Below are 19,014 nucleotides of genomic sequence, written 5' to 3'. Positions count from 1 at the left end.
CAAAGGGGTCCCTCAATAATCAGATTACAGTTGTGACTTAACACTTAGAAGTTGAAAATGTCTTGCAGGAAATTTGTTTCCTTTCCTTGGTCTTACACAACAAAAGTGTACACATTTTACAGGATCAATACAGTGTCATTCTTTCTTCCAGGTGTTCCCCAATATGGGAAGTAAACTGTCCTTTGATGTTAACTCTGAGATGTGTGAACTCTCTGTATCTCAGGAAGTTAGCTTGCATTTTGGATTGAAGTCTATCAGCTGCCCAAATGGCCACACATTTTATTGCCTAGGAAATTGGGGTCTGTCACTTCCCAAACTGGCTTAGCTGCTTATTGTAAGTCTCACACCTGGGGCTGGGAAATGGAATGTTGAGTACACTGAGAGGAATGCTCTGCTTAGAGCAAAAAGCTCGCAAAGAATCATGGGGTTTGATTCAAACAGGCCAAGGCTGTCTGCTGTATTGCTAGCAATTACAGGAACAGGTACATGGATTTTATGGACTTATTTGGTTCATTTTAAACCCAAACCCATATTTCTAAATTTTCTTACCACAGATACCATTTTTGTTACTAGATCATTTAAATTCTAAAAGTCATTCCATTAGAAAATCATAATTCATCTACCCAATGTCCACTGTAAATCCTTGCCAGTGTGTAAAATTCGAGGTTTCCCCGGGAGCAAAAATAAAGAAACAAAGACTACATAATTCACTCCCACTCGCTCTCTGGCTACTATTCTTCTCAATTTTGGGAAAACAATTACCGGGGTCTTTCACTGGTCGTCTTCTCTTCATAAAGCCTGGAACTATACGTACTCACAGTTATTTTCCTAGATTTTTTTTTCTGTGTTGCTGTATCTTTTAATCCAAAAGGGTGATTTAAAACGGAGGTCGCAGCTAATCATACACATGGCGTCCATGCTACGTTCCAGTCAAACGCTCTTGCTTCGGGGCGGTGCAGGGGGAGCCAAAACAAGCCTCTTGCACCGGCCCTCTCTCCGGGAGAGCTGGCGAAGCCCATCCCGAATGGGGGGGCTCCAAAAAGAGCGAAACGGAATCGAGCGGCCCGGGAGAGCCCTGAGAGCCGTCCATTGCTGCGCCGTTCCCGGAAGTGAATCAAGTTGATAATGGCCAAACCTTTATGCAGGGTTGGTGGACAACTGGACAATCCTGGACAGGCATGCAGTTTTGTGCTTCACTGATCTGGTATTGCACAAAAGCAGGAAAGAAGTTAAGGAAAGAACAACCCTCGCATCATTGACTGTTGGAATCCTGTGGAGGTTAGATAAGCAGTGAGCATCTTTGCCAAATACTGCCCATCTTCAAAAATTCCCATCCCCATACCTACCAGCTCCCATCTGCACAGAAATAGTGCATTCATCAAACACCCTGCTCCAGATAAAGATTGTTCCCAGCACCACAAACTTGTTTGTATATCCATTTTCACAAGTATTTAAAATAATTTTACAGTAGTTTACATGGTTGTAATGAGACTTCTCTAAAAAAATACCTAGAGGAAGCCTTTGTCTCAGTAGTAATTCATTGTGAAGGGCTGTTAAGGTCTTCTGATTATTGCTGTTGTATATTTTTAAAATGTACTTGCAAAATTGCTTAGAGTTGTATTACCTTTATCTTCTTCTTCATGTCCCCCCGCATACTTTTTCTCCAAAGGGAGTGATATAGCAGAAGTCATGATGGATTTCATTGAGTGGCTGACGAACCAAGAATTTGGATCCCAGTGTATTTTCAGCATTCGGGACGTTTTGTCGTGGGTCCACTTCATGAATGCCATGGTGAAAGAGAGTCTGTCAGAGTCGTCTGATAAGTGTGAGATGCCTGGCATATCTCCAGTGATATCGTTTGTACATGCTGCGTGCCTGGTGTACATAGATGGAATAGGTTCAGGTATGTTCTGTGTTTATCTTTTGTCATAAAATATGGTTCAGTGATACAATAGTTGACTAATTTTTAAGGTTGCAGTTCACCCATTAAAAACAAATATGCTAGAGCGAGGGTAGTCATCTTTTTTGTTAGTGAGAGATACGTCCTTACGGAGTGTGAACTCTAGAGGGGTGCCCCTCTGGTGGTGCCCCTCTGCCTCATATGCTGCCTCCGTATCCCTCCAGTGCTTCCCACCCCATTATTGCCTAATAATCTGTTGAAGCCTAATAATCTGTTGAAGCATTCAAGAACCCACTGGACTCACCCTGGGTCCATCAGCTGTTTTTCTGGTGAGTCAGCAGATGCTGAGCTGTTCCCAGTGAATTTGTTTTAACTGTAGCTAAGTTTTGTATTAGAATTTTTCTTTTCACACACCGTAGTGTGTTATAGTTTGTTGCAGCGGAGGCGAGTAGTTGTTTTTTCTTTTGAAATGGCTGACCTTGGTTGGCTGGAATGATTTTCTCTCCCGTTTGGAAAACACCAAGGGAGGGGGAGGGGGAGATTTTTTCGTTTCTCTTTTTTCCTTTTTTAGTTCTTTATTGGTATTTAATTTAACCTAGGTTGTGGCCATGGCTGTGGTTTGTATTGTGCTGATTTACATGTTTGGTTTGTTGTTGTTATTTTATTTGTTATACAATTGCCCTTTATAGGGGTGGTTGTGTTCTGGGTTTGTGATTCTATGATGCAAACATGTTAATATTTTCAGTTCTATTCTAGTTGTTTTATCTATTTAGCTTTATCTCAGCAGCTTTGTTAATTTTATAGCTATTTTATTTTATGATTATATTTTAATAGCATATATTTTATATTCTACTTCCCATTAGGGATTATCTCAGTGGATATTAATCTGGGATTTTTAATCTGGGAGTTTTATTAGAGTTATATTTTAACTTAATAGCAGCTTGTAGTTTTACAAGCCATATTAATTACAAGCCCTTTATTCTTTTAGGAATCCTTTTATTTTATTAATTGGTTTTCTATAGGTTAGTCCCTGGGAGAAGATTAATAATAATGAAGGGGAGGTCTGTTGTTTATGAGGAAGTAAGTGCTAGCTGCCAAGAAGAGTAAGATGGAGGAATATTTTCAGCAACTTTCACCACTGTACTTGCCAGTAGGTTTGCCCATGTGCCAGCTCCATGTAGTTTTGAGGATTCTATACTGCCCCCCCGAACCCCTATTGACCTGAAAGCTTTTGACAAATTATTAAAGCAGAATGCTACTAATAAGAAGAGATCTGAGGAGATGGCAATTCTTGCATCATCTCAGATGCCTCTGATAGCAGAAACCTTGCAAAAAGTCTTTGAAATGATTAACTTTCCAACAGATCAATTTCAGGTCTTCCTGGCTAATTTTCAGATTAGGTGGGGCAATTAGGTATGAGAGTGAAGTAGTTAAAAGAAATACATTTGATATCATGAATGAAGTAGCAGGAAGTGCAAAGAGCATCAAGGATATCATCAAAACAACAAAGGTTTATCAGAGACGACCTCCCTTAGATCTGGAACACAATACAGTTGTTCTAAATATTATTCCATATAAGGGATGTATGATTAATTGGTCAACAAAGCAGATGGCAAAAGAATATCTTGCTTTTTTTCTGCATTGTCACTTTTCATCAGTTGAATTAAGATTTAAGATCAAGTGTGTGGAAGAATTCGCTTTCTTAGGATCACAGATCAACTAAAATGACAATTGCAGTCCAGAAATAAAACAGCAAATCATGCTGGGTCGCACAGCAATGATGAGCATGAATCGAATATGGAAGAGCAAGGACATCAGCCTAGCAACCAAATGCAGATTAGTCTGTGCTATTGTGTTCCCCATAGCAACCGATGGCTGCAAAAGTTGGACCATGAAGAAGCAAGGCAGGAGGAAAATCTACTCATTTGAGCTGTGGTGCTGGAGAAAGGCTCCTGCGCATTCCTTGGATTGCAAAGGTGACAAACAAGCAAGTATTGGAGTGCCAGACATGCCACTGGAAGGAAAAATCACAAAACTGCGACTGACTTATTTCAGCCACGTCATGCAGAAGGACGCACTAGAAAAAGCAATTATGCTTGGATTGTTTAGTGGCAAAAGGAAACCTGGCCACCAAAGAACATGGTAGCTAGACACCGTAAAAGTTCACACCAGCCTGATCATGGAACAACTCAAAGAACCAGTGCAAGATCAGAAAATGTGGACAGAGCTGGCCCATAGGATCGTCAAAAGTCAAACACAACTGAATGGATAACAACAACAACAACAACATGTTTGATGGATTCCTGAGTTCCTGAGAGGGGATAGGGTTACGTTAGAATTTTTTCTCTTCAAGGATTCCTTCATTAAATTTTTTAAAGGCGGGATTTGTTTAAAACATGTGGGATCTTCCTGGTTCAATCATTTGTTCAAAGGGCAAGGACTGTAATTTTTGTATGCCATCTGTTGCGAAACGGGGACCCGCCCTCAGCCCTGGGCGACTGAGGTGCCGTCCTGTGGCTCGCAAGCCCCTGTTTTGGCCTTCCCACCCTGCCTGGTGGGGCTATTTCTCTCTGTTACATGCTGCCACCACTCACTGAATTGACACCCCTTTCCTAGAGGGACAGTGAGACCCCTCTGGCAGATTTCCCCACCTTGGAAAACGGGTACCTCAGTCCTTGGACGCCCCCTGGAGAGTTGGCAACACCTTCGATTTGGGCCCGTTTGTGTTCCCTGGCCTCCCTTTTGCCCCTGGTAATGTGCAGAGCCAGGAGGACTATGTGGTTAAGGCACACCAGGCTTTTTAAACTCAAAAAGGAAGATTTATTTAACTATATACATATTGGGCACAGAAAATACAGGCACTTCAACACAACTGGGGCACAGAAAATAAACAGGATACTGTCCCTACCCACACACCCTCTCTACCTCTGTAGGGGGTTGTGGCCTCAGGCCAGGATTTGCTTTCCCCCCTCATTGTGGAGAGAAACTCCAGCCCTCCTCCTCAGGACTGGCCACCAGTACTGCTACCCTCCTGGCTCTCCACCACAGTCAATAGTGGCCTGGATTGCCCACGGAGTCTCTGGTAACAGGAGCCCCACCTGTACTCTCACTTGAACCTGCCGTCCACGCTGAAGATCGGACTGAGACTTTTTCCCCCTCAGGAGCCAAAAAACCTCTTTCTCCTTGGCCCCGCTCCTGGGGTGTGTCCCTCTTTTCACGCTCTTTCCCTAAAGGCTGCTGGGAAGTGAAGGCAGGGAGGTATGGCAGCTCCATTGTTCCCTATGGAGTACCCCCACACACATAAGGAACTACCAGGCTGGCAGCCATTTCATCACACCATCTATAAGAAAAGAATTTAGATAAGGAATCAAGGGGCTATATAGAGAGCAAATAATGACTAAAGGGTACCCTAAGATTAATCCTCAAAATTTTCAGGGTTTGATAGTCAGATCACACCACACAGTGCTTCATAAGAAGTATTCTGTTTATTGGTAGTTCATAACTATGACATGTGAACATCTTTTGTCAGGAATGGCCCAAAGCAGCAGGGCACCCAGAGTTATACTAGTTTCAAAACACCCCCCATTACAAGCAGAAGCCAATAAGCATTGTGCGCATGAGCGGGCAAAATAGCCGTTTGTTCCCAGCAGGTCAGGAGCAGCTAGAACCCCAAGGTCAGAAATCAACAGATAACAACCCAGACAGGAGACATCGTTAGTGTACCAGGCTGAGGGGAGAAGGATCTCCCCCCACACACACATTCCTGGGAAATGGCAGTGTTAACTGACAAAAATAAGGCATTTAGTTCAACCATCTGCTCACCAGAGAATCAGAAGACACTGATTGATTTGATCTCCCCTTCCCTTGAGGTGAACAAGAGTGTTCTGCTGGTTGGCTCTCCAGTGCAGGAAAGTATGCAGGCTCACCCTGAGGATTTGGAAAGCAATCTTTTGGCATCCTTCAGTTTCTTTCCCATTTCTGAGCAAAAATAATATGCTTTCAAGACTGCAAAATGTAATAGTCACTCTGGAAAATATTAAGGCACAGAAAACTCAGGACAATGAAAGGGACCTTTTATATGCTTAGGGACACCCATTGATTAGTCCACAAAAATTTACTTCATACAGATCTTCTGGCACTTTGAACCTATGGTGATCTCACCCTCTTCCCTCCCTCATGCACAAGATTTTCTCTTTGTTTCTTCTTTCTTGCTGAGCAGCCCCTATATCTATTGTCTTCTTATTTTGTTAGTCTATGGCTGTCCCAACCAGTCACGTTACCATATATTTAGATGCTGGCCCAGCCCAGGGAACTGAGGGAAATAGACAAAATAATCTTCTTATACTATCTGAAATGACACTCACGAGACTTTTGAAAGTTCAAAATAAACAAAATATTTTATTTAACTTGGAAGGGAAAAGGCCAGGTGCAATCAGGGGATGGATATATGAGGTGAACAGATGATAATAACTGAGGTAACTTTGTAATCACACTAAATTCAAGATAATTTGCTGCCAACAAGTAGATGCTTTTGCTTTTTAACAAGGTCTTGGAAACTTTGAGTGGAGAGGCTTTATTTTCAGTGTCAGCTTAAACTCTCCAGTATAAGTTCCTGAGTTTCACTGACTCTTCAAGTTTTAGAAGGCAGGGACACACAACCAGGTTCCCAACATCTTTATTTGTTCCCTAAACAGACCAGGGATCACTCCTTTCTTTAGAGCTATCTTTTTTCACTGGGCAAGGATTACTTCTCTTGACTAGAAGCTCTGTCCCTTTTTGCCTTGAATGGGGATCCACTGTGATCCATTCACTCCTTCAGCCTCTTTCTCAGTCCTCAGTGAGTGCTACACTGTCTCTTCCCAACTGTCATTTTGTAACTGACACACTCCACAGAGTTCTCTTTGAACAGCCTGTCACTCAAAGGTTCTTGGACTCTGTGAGGCATTAACCCCCTTGACAGTCCATCACAGAGCCCTTTTGTTCAAATGGCCTTTCCTACTGGAGACCCTTTCCTACTGGAACCCCAGCTGGAGACGGAGAAAGGGAATCTTGCTACCTCTAAAGGCAAGAATGACTGATTAGATAAACAGAAAATATATTTTCTTTCTTGGAATATGGCTGGATGGAATGACAAAATGAGTTTTTATGTAATTTTTTCTGGTCCTATATCTATTTTTGTGTTGGTCTTTGACTGAAATAAATAATTAATTATCAGTTGTTTGGTTCTGGGAGGTGGACTTTCAGCTCACCACGTAAGCGCTGAATAGCTGATGGGACCAGGAGCATACTGGCCTCATCTGCTCTTATGCACCAAGAGGTTAATACTGAACAGCTAGTGTGGTGGGAGTGTCCTTCATAAACTATTTTGGGAAACAGAAAGCTACAGGTAGCTCACAGTGGACTGTTTGGTGACCTCTGTGCTAAGGAGCTTTGTTGTGTTCATCTTAGCAGTAAAATATCCCTTTTTAGCCCCTCTGCTCTCTGATAATAAACATGGGACTTTCAAACTGGTTTGTCTGTGTAAAATTGGCCATAAAGAGCAAAAATAGTCAAGTTTGCGTGGAGATATATGTCAGCAATCTGTAGAAGTCAGTTCCAGACTTGTCAGACTAAGATCAGAGAGATCCAGGATCAAATTCCCCACTCAGTTTTAAAGCTCACTGAGGGACCTTGGGCATAATATACTTCACAGGATTGCTATGAGGAAAGAATGAAGGAAGAAGCAGATATGCTCCATGGAGATTGGAGGAAGGGTGGGGGAAATTGTGGTAGGTAGACAGTGTATGTCACTGTAGTGTGGACTTGGACAGTGGACTAAGTTTATAAAACTCATCATACCTTACTCTGTGTGTACAGTTCTGTCATTAATACGTAATTTGTCTTTGGTTTCCTTATTAACTTAGGCACAATGACCTGTTCAGCTGATTCTGCTTTGCTGGCTCGTGAAAAATGTCTGGAATATTTGTGTGGAAAGCTTTCACAAATTGTGCAACTCACTGAGGGGCAGAAGAACAAACTGAGAATTTATGACCTGAAGAAGAAGAGGGAAATTGTTTGGATGGAGAACTGTGTAGGAATTCAGCCATTTTTTATACCAAGAGGCAAGAAATTTCTGTATTTTTTAGTAAACGGTAAGGATGATCTAGCAAAAAAACCAAATGAAAGAACAGAAGTGACTGGAGCTTCAGAGTGAAGTCAAATGATCAGAAAATTAATATGGTATAGTCTTCCCAAGAGTGACCTGTTTCAGACTCCAGTTGGGGAATTGCATTTTTAAAGAAGCATCAATGTTCACACACACCCAATCCATCTGTGTATCTAGAAAGGGAGTATATCAGGGAGAAGGCTTCTCCCCAACAGGCTAACTTTCTACATTTTTCCCAGGGGTCATTTCACATGGGATTCCCCAGCCTGTTCACTTCATCCTTTTTTCCCCATTGGGGTAAAAATCTTATAGCAACTGGCTTAGTCAGTCTGTAGTCTGACTTTTAAAAACAGTTTCTCTTTGTTGTAGGTCCTCTTTACCAAAAGAACAGTGTCTCAGACTATGCTCTAAATGCAAGTACCACAGCAATGAATGCACAACGGTTGTTAAGGGCCTTACAACTCAACAAGCCCATTCTTCTGGAAGGCTCTCCAGGTGTTGGGAAAACCAGCTTAGTGTCAGCCTTGGCAAAGGCTTCAGGAAATTCCCTTGTTAGGATCAACCTTTCTGAACAAACGGTAATACAGCTGCTGTAGTTTTAACGGAAATGTTTGACTTTGAGAACAGGATAGGCTACTTGCTGGTTTAACATATCAGAATCTGTTTAGTTTTCAGATTCTGCTGATTGATCAGAGGTGGGGCAGAGGATATTTGGGTTAGATTATTTACTTATTTGTACCCTGCCCTTTCTCCCATGGTGGGGCCCAAAGTGGTTTATAATGTTCTCCTCCCAGCAAGTTTTTATGGCAGGGTGGGGTTCACACCTGGGTCTCCCAGATCCTAGCCCAACATTTTAACCACTATCCCAGTAAGGTGCTGTCAGATAACTTTGCAGCATGTTAATAGCAAGCATGTATGTTCCTGCTCCTTACCTGTTATTGTTAACGTTTTCCAAAAATATGAAATATGTAGTGCAAAATTTTAGTGCAAGGGCAAATACTCGTAGAACCAAAGTTTTTAAGAGCCTGTAATAGACGGCTACGATAAAAGCCTTGATTGCTATCCCAGATCCTAGCCAAAATCACATTCAGTGTGTCTTTCATTAAAAATCAAATGTATTAGTTGGCCGTGGCAGCTGATACATTGAACAAAATAGTTCTGGGTTTTGCTACAGTAAACTATGAATGGGTTTCTTTCTTTAAAAATGTGGGCAAGCCTGAGAGTTTATTTCTGAAGTAATACTATGTTGTATGCATTTGAAAAACTTGGTTATGTCCCCTCTTACAAGGATGTCACAGATTTGTTTGGAACAGACTTGCCCATTGAAGGGGGCAAAGGAGGCGAGTTTGCCTGGCGTGATGGACCTTTGCTTGCAGCCTTAAAAGCTGGTCACTGGATTGTATTAGATGAGGTGAGCTCTTGGCTGCTGATGTAAAGTGTGTTGTGGGGGACCATCGGTAACTAAATCCCATTCTAATCCAGATTACCTTTCATGTTTCGGGAGGAGCATGGTAAGGATAGGAGCTGGCCACAGAACCTCTCCCTCCAGAAGTCTTTGATACCAGTTTACTGAACATTTAAAGATCAATTCCAAGAGGCAGTTGGGTGCTTGAAAATAGAAAAAAAGTTGGCTAGATCCTTATTGCTGCAGTAGGGAGGTGGGATTCCGTGCCTGCTAATATTGGTATAGTCTCACTGACTGATTTACCTGACATATAAAATTGTCCACTTGATTGGGGAGAATGAAGTAGTAATTCTGGATATGAGTCAAATGGCAAACATGGAAAGTTTTTTGTATTTTAAAACTTATATTTTTATTTATTTTATTTATTTTATTTATACCCCACTCTCCCCACTAGGCGGGCTCAGGGCGGCTTACAAATTCAGGGAGGATGTAATTTTCCCATTATGATTTTCCTCTGATAGCTGAACTTGGCCTCTCAGTCAGTGCTGGAAGGACTGAATGCTTGTTTTGATCATCGGGCAGAGATTTACATTCCTGAGTTGGGGCTGAGCTTTCATGTTCAACACAAGAAGACAAAGATCTTTGGATGCCAAAATCCCTACAGGCAAGGAGGTGGCAGAAAGGGGCTGCCCAAATCCTTTCTTAACCGATTCACACAGGCAAGTCCACGATCTTACTTAAAGCCTTTTAAGCAATCTAAAATGGATGACATTAAGAGTTTTAGAGAATCTTAATTCACAACCCAGATGATTTTGAATGCTTTGTTTCAGGCTCATTTAATGCATCATAAAAGTTATTAAAACCCACCATTCAAACACAGCAGAGCATAAAGCAACATGAACATGAAGCAGTTTATAATGGGTCTTAAACATCTCTCAAGCTAAAAGCATACTATCAAATTATGTTAAAGAGATCAGTAAAAAGATATTTGAACAGTCAATTTAAAGCATAAAAGAATCTGTCATATTTAAGTGCTTGCTTGCATTAAAGATTCAAAGTGGCTAGCAAGTTTCAGTATGATATGTTTATGTGGCCATTGAATTGAAAGTGCATGCAGCTATAACATAGGAATCTATAAACTGCTTAGCGTATGTTTACCAATGTGCTGTTTTTCTTACAGGCTTTTGTCTAGATTGCATTTTAAGTGTTCAGTGCAAACATACTTCTTCATTATGGTTAGCAATGACAAATGAAGGGAATTTGAGCAAGAGAGAGGACGAAGGGGGAAGTGTATGAAACCTGTGGAAAAATGCACAGTCTTTTTCACCAGGGTTCAAGAGATACTGAAAGCTATGTCTGTAGTGGACCTGGTTGGGGAAATGGATGACAAAGCATGATACTTTGCTTGGGTTTTTTCCAGATTCCATTATAATAACAGAAAGTTTACTATTGGTCTAGCCATAGTACAGTTCATTTGAATATTCTACATGCTTGCCAAAACTGTTTGTGTTTTTTTCCACATTGCTCCAACTCTGTAGTTTGAGCTCTCTTGTGTTTGTTTTTAAATTAATACCGAGAAATGTTGTTGACAAAACAAATTTCTGATACACATTTCAGAATACATGTTTGGATACACCTGCTTTACTGGTGTTCTTGGAAAGATGGTTTTGTGTGGTTGCATGCATCATTTCTGTTTACATAATCATATTGAGTTTTTCAAAATGTTGTTGGTGGCATAGGTCTATGTGGACCCCCTTTCTGCAACAGATATGGAGTACATTGGGAACACCCTTTTTCCTGCTATTGGTGATACACTTATTGCGAAGATGGTTGAATTCAACAACAGGGTAAACATACTTTTCCTCTGGTTTCTTTAAATAGTACTCCTGATTGTTTGGTGTGTCTGGATGTTCTCATTTTTAATACTGCAGTCAAGGGTTGTTGTAACCCGGTAGGTATGAGTAAGAAAAAAATGAAAAAGAGCAACAGTGCTTCAAAATGCTGATCAAAGAATGGAATAGCCGCTTCTGTGGAGCATACAAAATATTTCCCCCCAATTCAGTGTTGTAAGTGTTAATCTGGTAACAACATTTACCCTTGATAAAATGATCACTGTAGATTTTTTTGGGTCTGATGACATTCAGGTGCCAGAGGAGAAATAAATCCAAATATATAAGAAGCAAATCGTGCCAAAGTAGCCATGATAACAGGGCATCTTCTGCACAGAATTTGTAGCTGATGCCCTTGGAACAAGATGGCACAAACATTTTTTGATCTTGATAAAGATGCCAATCAAACCAAGTTGTCTTCATGCCAGTAATATTGACGTAGTTTGTCTACTTGTAATAAGACTTCTACAATATGAACATATATTATGAATGGAGGGCAGACCTACTTAAAAGTGATGTCGGCCTCTGTGGTGAAACAGGGACCCGCCTTCAACCCTGGGAGACTAAGCAGCCGTTCGGTGGCTCACAAGCCTGTTTTTGCCTGCCCACCCTGCCTGGTGGGGCTATTTCCCTTCTTCATTCGCTGCCACCACTCACTGGATTCACACCGCCTTCCTAGAGGGACAGTGAGACCCCTCTGGCTGACTCCCCAACCCGGGAAAGTGGGTACCTCAATCTTTGGGCACCCCCTGGAGAGTTGGCAAGTACTCCAATTTAGGCCTGTTTGGGTTCTCTGGCCTCCCTTTGTCTCTGGTAATGTGCTGAGCGGGGAGGACTAAGTGGTCAAGGAACTTCCAGGTCTTATAAATCAAAAAGGTTTATTTGAACTATATACAAGTTAGGCACAAAAATTAACACAGGCACTTCAACACAACCGGGCTCAGAAAATAAACAGGATTAAAACACAATTCCTCTGTCCCTACACCCACCCTCTCTATCTCTGGAGGTGGTGGCCTCAGGACAGGATTTGCTTTCCCCCTCCTTGTTGTGGAGAGAAACTCCAGCCCGCCTCAGGACTGGTCACCAGTACTGCTACTCTCCTTGGCTCTCCACCACAATTTTGCCCACGGAGTGTGGGGTAGGAGGAGTCCCACCTGTATGCTCCCTTGAAACTGCCATCCAAGCTGAGCCAAAGGCCAAGACTAGGCAGAGACTAAAAGCCTCCCTGGAGGGCCAAAGCCTTTTTCTGCCAGGATCCGCCCCCAGGGTGGGTTCATACTTTCCTGCACTTTTCCCCTAAAGCTTCTGGGAAATGTAGGCAGGGAGGTATGGCAGCCCCATTGTTCCCTATGGAGCACCTCCCCCCTCCAGAGGACTACCAGACTGGCAGCCATTTTAAGGTATTGCTGCCTCTGTCTGGCAGCCATTTTGTTACAACCTCAAAGAGTGATAAAATAGGATATTGGTATCCTTGGATATTGTGGAAATAATGTTCTGGGGTAGCCTTTCAAATATTTAATCTTGTGAATTGATATGTTTTCAGATTAACCAAGAGGTTATGATTGAGAAGAAGTGGGGACATAAAGGTAGTCCTTGGGAGTTCAATCTTCGTGACCTTTTTCGATGGTGTCATGTGATGCTACTTGACCAATCGCCTGGCATTTATGATCCAGGCCAGCACATGTTTTTGATATACGGTGACAGGATGAGGACAGAAGCAGACAGAAAGAAGGTATGGAGTACACAGAATATACTTGGCCCTGTTAGTGATTCTTGCTCTTTTTTTGAGTGTATATTTGAGGGAATATCTGTTTTAGCCATTTTAAGAATTGTTATTCAAAAATTAAACATCAGACATCTTAAATAATTACTGTTTCACTTCTGCAGGTATATCATGTGAAAGAGCCCTCATAAAATTTGAATGTATTAAATACAGTATGTTGATACATCCATTATTATAGGGCTTTAAAGGTCAATGCCAACATCTCCAGTTGTGCCCAGAAACAACCAATTGATTAAATCAATTAAAAGTAGCAATCCTACTTGCAAAACAGTTGTGAAGATTTCACACCATCTTATGACATTACAGATTGCACTTTGGTTATACATATGGGGTTGGATCTGCCAGAAGAGTTGATGGAAGGAATCTTTCCCTGCCTTCCCTTCCCCTCCACAAAACAACCTGCTGTTTGTCCTAAAAGTCTCTGAGAAACAGCAGAGGAGCCTTATAAGCAAAACGAGCCCCAGAACTGGGGCTGCAGTGATGAGGGGGAGTTGTGTGAAATCAACTCTTTTCCCATCTTCCATTTGTGGCTTGCATCTGTGGAAGAGAGAAAAAACGACGACTTTAGTTGGTTCTCCATTGTCACTGTTGCCCCACCCTCCAACATGTTGCTTAGTTTCTTGCTCTACTGATCCTTGGAGAGGAGTTTTAGGACCAACAACAGGCTGCTTGTGGAAGAGTCAAAGGGGGAGATAGACTCCTCCAACAGCTTCCATGAACTCCTCTGGTGGATCCAACCTATGTTGTGGATATCAGACTAAAATCAGGGGAGCTTTCTTTATTATCTTCCTGGGACATCATGAGGGACATCATGAGGGTCAGGAGGGTGAGCTGATGAAACACAATTTCCTATTTTTACCAGTCTTCCAACAGCTTCTGCTTTTGTTTAAATATATGCAGCTTGGTGGGATTGCAGTAGAAATGAGGGGTGAGGGTTTCAACATTCCTCTGACATGTTGTCTGACCTCCTTTTTTGGCTGCTTTAGGTAGTATCTGTATTCAAGGACATTTTTGGCCAGAATGCTAATCCATATATGGGAACCAGACAGTTCCATATCACTCCTTATGACGTTCAGGTAAGAGAAATTGTGTATCCAGTCTTTGCTCCCATTCCCTCCCACCCTGTTTCCACACAACATAACATACTGAAGTTTGTTTCCCCCCATTTTATTGAAGGTTGGTTTCTCAAGCCTCCCCCGTGCCAACTGTGTTCCTCCTCCTGGCAGAAATCTGTCATTGCTCCACCATTCCCTCCAGCCTTTGGAATCTGTCATGAAATGTGTGCACATGAACTGGATGGTGATACTAGTGGGCCCTGCCTCTGCTGGCAAGACCAGTCTGGTTCAGCTTCTGGCATATCTATCAGGACATAAGTTAAAGATCATGGCAGTGAATAGTTCTATGGACACAACAGAGCTTTTAGGAGGATTTGAACAAGTAAGTGTTGTGTTTACTTTAGGTTAACTACTCATTTGTAAATAGAACCAGCTCAGTTAGAAGGTGTATTAAATACAAACGGAAATTTCATTTACTAATGTTTGTAAACAGAATTTAATGGAATTATTTTAAACTAAGAACTAGTTTGTCTTCATTTCAGGAAATGCTGGCCATTTCAGTCCAGTCCTCATTTTGTGGATCTGCCGTAATGTTCCTCTGTGTTATACTGCCCCGGTAAATTCTGTGCCATGTTGGCAGAGAATTGTACCTCTCTTTTAAAAAGGGAAAACGCTTACAAAATCATCTGAGAGGCCTATGGCTGGGTCATTTGATTTATGAAAATGTGCCCATGAGAAGCTATACCAACTTTTCATTTACAGTGCAATCCTGTGCAGAGTTACTCCAGCCTCTCCACTGATGTCAGTGGAGCAAATCTGCATATGATTGTATTGTTAGAAAGGCACATGTGAGTTTCCTACAGCAGCAAGGTGTCCATCTTGACCTATGTGCTGATTACCCATTTCGAGGAATCGGGAGGTTTAGTTAAGGTTCCTGTTTTTCCTTATTGGAAGAGATAGCTAGGAGAGGGTATATGAGGATTTATTCTTCTACCCTACTTCCTCCAAGCAAGTGATTGGCAAGCAGCCCAAATAATCTGCTTGACACTGTGAGTGTGGTTCCTAATCCTGTCTTGGAAGTTGCATGCAAAGCACCCATTTGCAAGTACTACATGTCCCAAAGCTATTAGGCCATGTGTGTTTTGGTACAGAAGTCATCATTGCTGGACTGGGGTGACTGTATCTTCTGAGGAAAAACCCCAGATCTAGAAAGCATTGGAGATAGACCCGATGGCAGTATGCATTCCTAACACTAGTTGCAGGACTCAAAACTAACCAGTGTCTAAACATCAAATTATTTGCTTGTGGTGTTTAATGAAGGGGTTAAAATATTCACAGAGCGTTAACAGTGCATAAGCAGTGTAGAACTAGTTCTTACTTATTTGGCTAATAACATGGCCAAAGAATTAAGTAATGTTAGTGTCTCGTGACAACTAATTCTAAAAATGTCCCATAGGTTGATATCATTAGGCCGTGGAAGAGCTTGCTGGAGAAGGTGGAAAACGTTGTGAACATGCTTGTAAGGGGGAGCCTTCTCCATACTACTATCCACTCAGATGACATTGAAATTGTATTACGTGCTTGGAGCAATTTCATCCTAAATTTCAAACCCAAATCTCTGGGAGAAGGGAATCAAAATCTCACCGAATTCGTGACTAAATTAGATGGTCTGGTGTCACTTGTCCAACGGCTAAACAACAGGGTCAATGCCTGTCCAAGGCCAGGTATGTATGGACACTACAGAAACTGATGCAAGATGTTTTCATAGAGAAATTCTGGCTTCTGTTTGTTCCAGTTGACTCTGTTCCATATATCTTTGTAGAGTTCACATTGAGCTTCTCTTCTGATCCCTCTTTATCTCTGGTTTTCTCTTAGAGTTTGTCTCATGAAAAAATCGAGATAAGTTTTCTCAAGGAAAGGCGGGGTGGGGGAGCATGGACAACTGAAAAGAAAGGTCTGCCCCACACTAGAACCACCAGAGTAACATTTGTCAATCATTATGGATTTTTGTTCATGAGTGGAACAGTCTACACTTCCCAAAGAAAAAAAAGGAGACCATTTTTTATATATAATAGAAGGCTTATGAGGACATCAGGCATTTGCCTTCTGTGGGAAGAACAGTAACACATTTATAGCTGGATATGTCAGTTAGAGGCCAATGGAATGTGTCTCTATCTTTTCCCATCTTCTGTTTTCCTCTGTCATGTTAGTTATGTTGGAAGGAGCTTTATTATAGAAGTGATTGGTGCAGTTACAGATTGTGGATGGGCACGAACCGGCTGATGAACTACAGTTCATTACAAAGTTTGGCCAGTTCGTGAAGCAATGTTGGTGAACTGAAGAACTGCCATGAGCTTTCATGTATTTCGATGCTGTTTGTGGTGGTTCATGAAAAGCAGAAAGCAAGGGGTGATGAAATAGCTGGGAGCCATTTAAACCCCTGCTCTCTGCAAAAAACCAGGGGGAGCAGAAAATGGGTCGAGAGCCAGTTTGGTGTAGTGGTTAAGTGCTCGGACTCTAATCTGGGAGAACCGGGTTTGATTCCCCACTCCTCCACTTGCGCTGCTGGATGACCTTGGGCAAGCCATAGTTCTGGCACAGCTGTTCTTGAAAAAGAACAGTTTCTGTCAGAGCTCTCTCAGCCCCACCTACCTCACAGGGTATCTGTTGTGGGGAGGGAAAGGGAAAGGAGTTTGTTAATATTTTTTTTAATATTTATTTTTTTAATTGTTTTACACAAATTTTACATATTATCTTTTAACCATGCGTTTACATAGTAGTTTCCCCCCTCCCCCCTATGCTATCCCGGTGCTTTAGTCCTATATTCCCAGCCACGGGCACAAAGTCCGAATCTTGCTCTGAATGTCTTTTCTTCTGTCGGTATCCATTCCAGGTAGGTCTTCCACTTCATCGTGATCTCCGTAGTCTTGTCTTTCCATGTGGCCTTACGTTCCAGCTTTTCGATTATGTCGGACTGTATGAGATCAAACAAATAATTATGCCAGATTTCTACTGTCCATTTATTTTTGTTCTTCCAACCTAGAGCTATTACTGCTTTGCCTGCTAGTATCATGGCTTTAAACAAAGCTTGGTTCTCTTTGCTTATTGCTGGATTACCTACTATACTCATTAGCATTAAATTAAAGTTAATGTGTAATGATGCTTTACAAGTCTTTTATATAATTTGTAATATTTTTGTCCAGAATACTCTGACCTCTGGGCACTCCCATGGGAAAGGAGTTTGTAAGCCACTCTGAGATTCCTTTGGGTAGTGAAGGGTACTTTTCAAGTTTGGTCTGGGCAATCATAGGAAGCCTCTTCTATCAGAGAATTATACTTGTTTCCCAGAAATAATGACTGCTGCATTCCCAGAACCACAGGAAATGAAAATTCATTTTTTTCCCTTTCATAAATCTGTTTCTTTTAAAGTTTCTGGAGGCTAGCAGTTAAAAAAGAAAGTGAAAAATAAAGGTAGAGGAAAGACAATATGCCTTGTTAAAAGGGAGGTTGCAGTGGATAATTGGGTTGGGTCTTGTGATGTTGTTTCACCAGTGCAGGCTCCACCATTAGTAAGACAAACACAGACTCAAACCCAGTCTCTTTCTTGCATGGTGAGTATGTGTGTTTAGGGACTGTACAAAATTTGAACAGCGGCTTCTTGCTTTGTTGAAATATATCTCATTCTGTTCTGTTTCAGAGTTCTCAAGGCTCATGGAAGAGTTTAGATGCTTCAGGTTGCAGGTGGTTCAGTTTTTGAATTGCAGCAACCATGGAACTTTCAAGTGGGTTGACGGAATGTTGGTGCAGGCTTTACAGTCTGGAGACTGGCTTCTGCTGGACAATGTGAACTTCTGCAGGTAAAACCACAGCAGTAGATACAATGATCTTGTTTTCCTCCTGGTCCATTAATTTCACCGTTCTAGTTCATGCAACTGGACATCTTTAATCTGGTATTAAAATAATGTTTGTAGTGCATTTGCATCTAGCAATCCTAACTCACTTTCTAAAAGCAGGCTAGCAGAAAAAAAATAAATTTAGTACTCATGGAAAATAAATGCATGAATGGGGAGGGTGGAATCTTTGTGTGTGTATGAAATGCCGTACCTTATCAGGGGTTGCCCAACAACTTCAAGGAACATTCAGCACCAAGGCAGACCAGCTGTGAGCTGTCAGGATACTGGATCCCAGCCCATAACCTGACAGTTGTCCATGCAGCCGTTGCAAGGTTATGTCAGCCAGCTCTGGGCATGTTTGCTTCCCTGGCCCAACAACAAGCTACTCAGATTTTTCTCCATGCTTCAGTGGGAGGAGTAAGGCAAGCATATCTTCACCTATCTATGAGCCCAGGATGTACTGCATGCCTCTCCTCTGAGTCTCCTGATGGCCAGACACATTAAAAAGGCCTGTTGAGAAAGTTATGTTCTTGGTAGTTCCTATTACCATACACCGTCTCTTGTCCACAGCCCACTCATTCAAGGTCCCCTCCCTCAGTGTGACCCAAGATGGGCTCTGTCTTTTCATCTGGAAGCTGAAAGGGAAATCCTAGAATCCTTTGATTAATCCAGGTTGTCATCATCCCTGGGCTGATCTCCAAAAGAGCCTCTACCGATAGAGTATTTGTTAACATGCCAAGTATTCACCATGTAATTTTGCCAGAAACACATTAGCTTCTTATCTGCAGGAGTAAAGGAGGTGCTTGGATTCTTAAGCTGGGCTTGCACCCCAGTGCCTAGAAGGAACAAATTACAACGTGGAAAGGACAGCCGTCCTTTGTCCTTGAATGAACACACATGCACAGTTGACACTGTTCAGGACATGCTTGCTCATCAATCTCTGT

The 19,014-nt window shown here is 41.9% G+C and overlaps 1 protein-coding gene across 1 annotated transcript in view; it reads left to right on the top strand.

The window, feature by feature from the left end:
• Positions 1–421: 421 nt before the first annotated feature.
• MDN1 (midasin AAA ATPase 1) overlaps positions 422–19,014 on the top strand; it is a 145,210-nt gene continuing 126,617 nt past the window's right edge. Inside the window, exons 1-12 of the mRNA XM_015407100.1 lie at positions 422–482; positions 1,670–1,903; positions 7,804–8,001; positions 8,415–8,623; positions 9,334–9,456; positions 9,972–10,169; positions 11,190–11,297; positions 12,883–13,071; positions 14,109–14,198; positions 14,299–14,559; positions 15,634–15,901; positions 17,875–18,034. Of these exons, the coding sequence (XP_015262586.1) occupies positions 422–482; positions 1,670–1,903; positions 7,804–8,001; positions 8,415–8,623; positions 9,334–9,456; positions 9,972–10,169; positions 11,190–11,297; positions 12,883–13,071; positions 14,109–14,198; positions 14,299–14,559; positions 15,634–15,901; positions 17,875–18,034 (2,099 nt within the window). The remainder of the gene's footprint in view (positions 483–1,669; positions 1,904–7,803; positions 8,002–8,414; positions 8,624–9,333; positions 9,457–9,971; positions 10,170–11,189; positions 11,298–12,882; positions 13,072–14,108; positions 14,199–14,298; positions 14,560–15,633; positions 15,902–17,874; positions 18,035–19,014) is intronic.

The sequence above is a fragment of the Gekko japonicus genome, unplaced genomic scaffold, assembly GCF_001447785.1.
Source record: "Gekko japonicus isolate JY-2015 unplaced genomic scaffold, Gekko_japonicus_V1.1 scaffold2866, whole genome shotgun sequence".
Classification (NCBI taxonomy): Eukaryota; Metazoa; Chordata; class Lepidosauria; order Squamata; family Gekkonidae; genus Gekko; species Gekko japonicus.
This window is presented reverse-complemented; position numbering and strand designations above follow the sequence as displayed.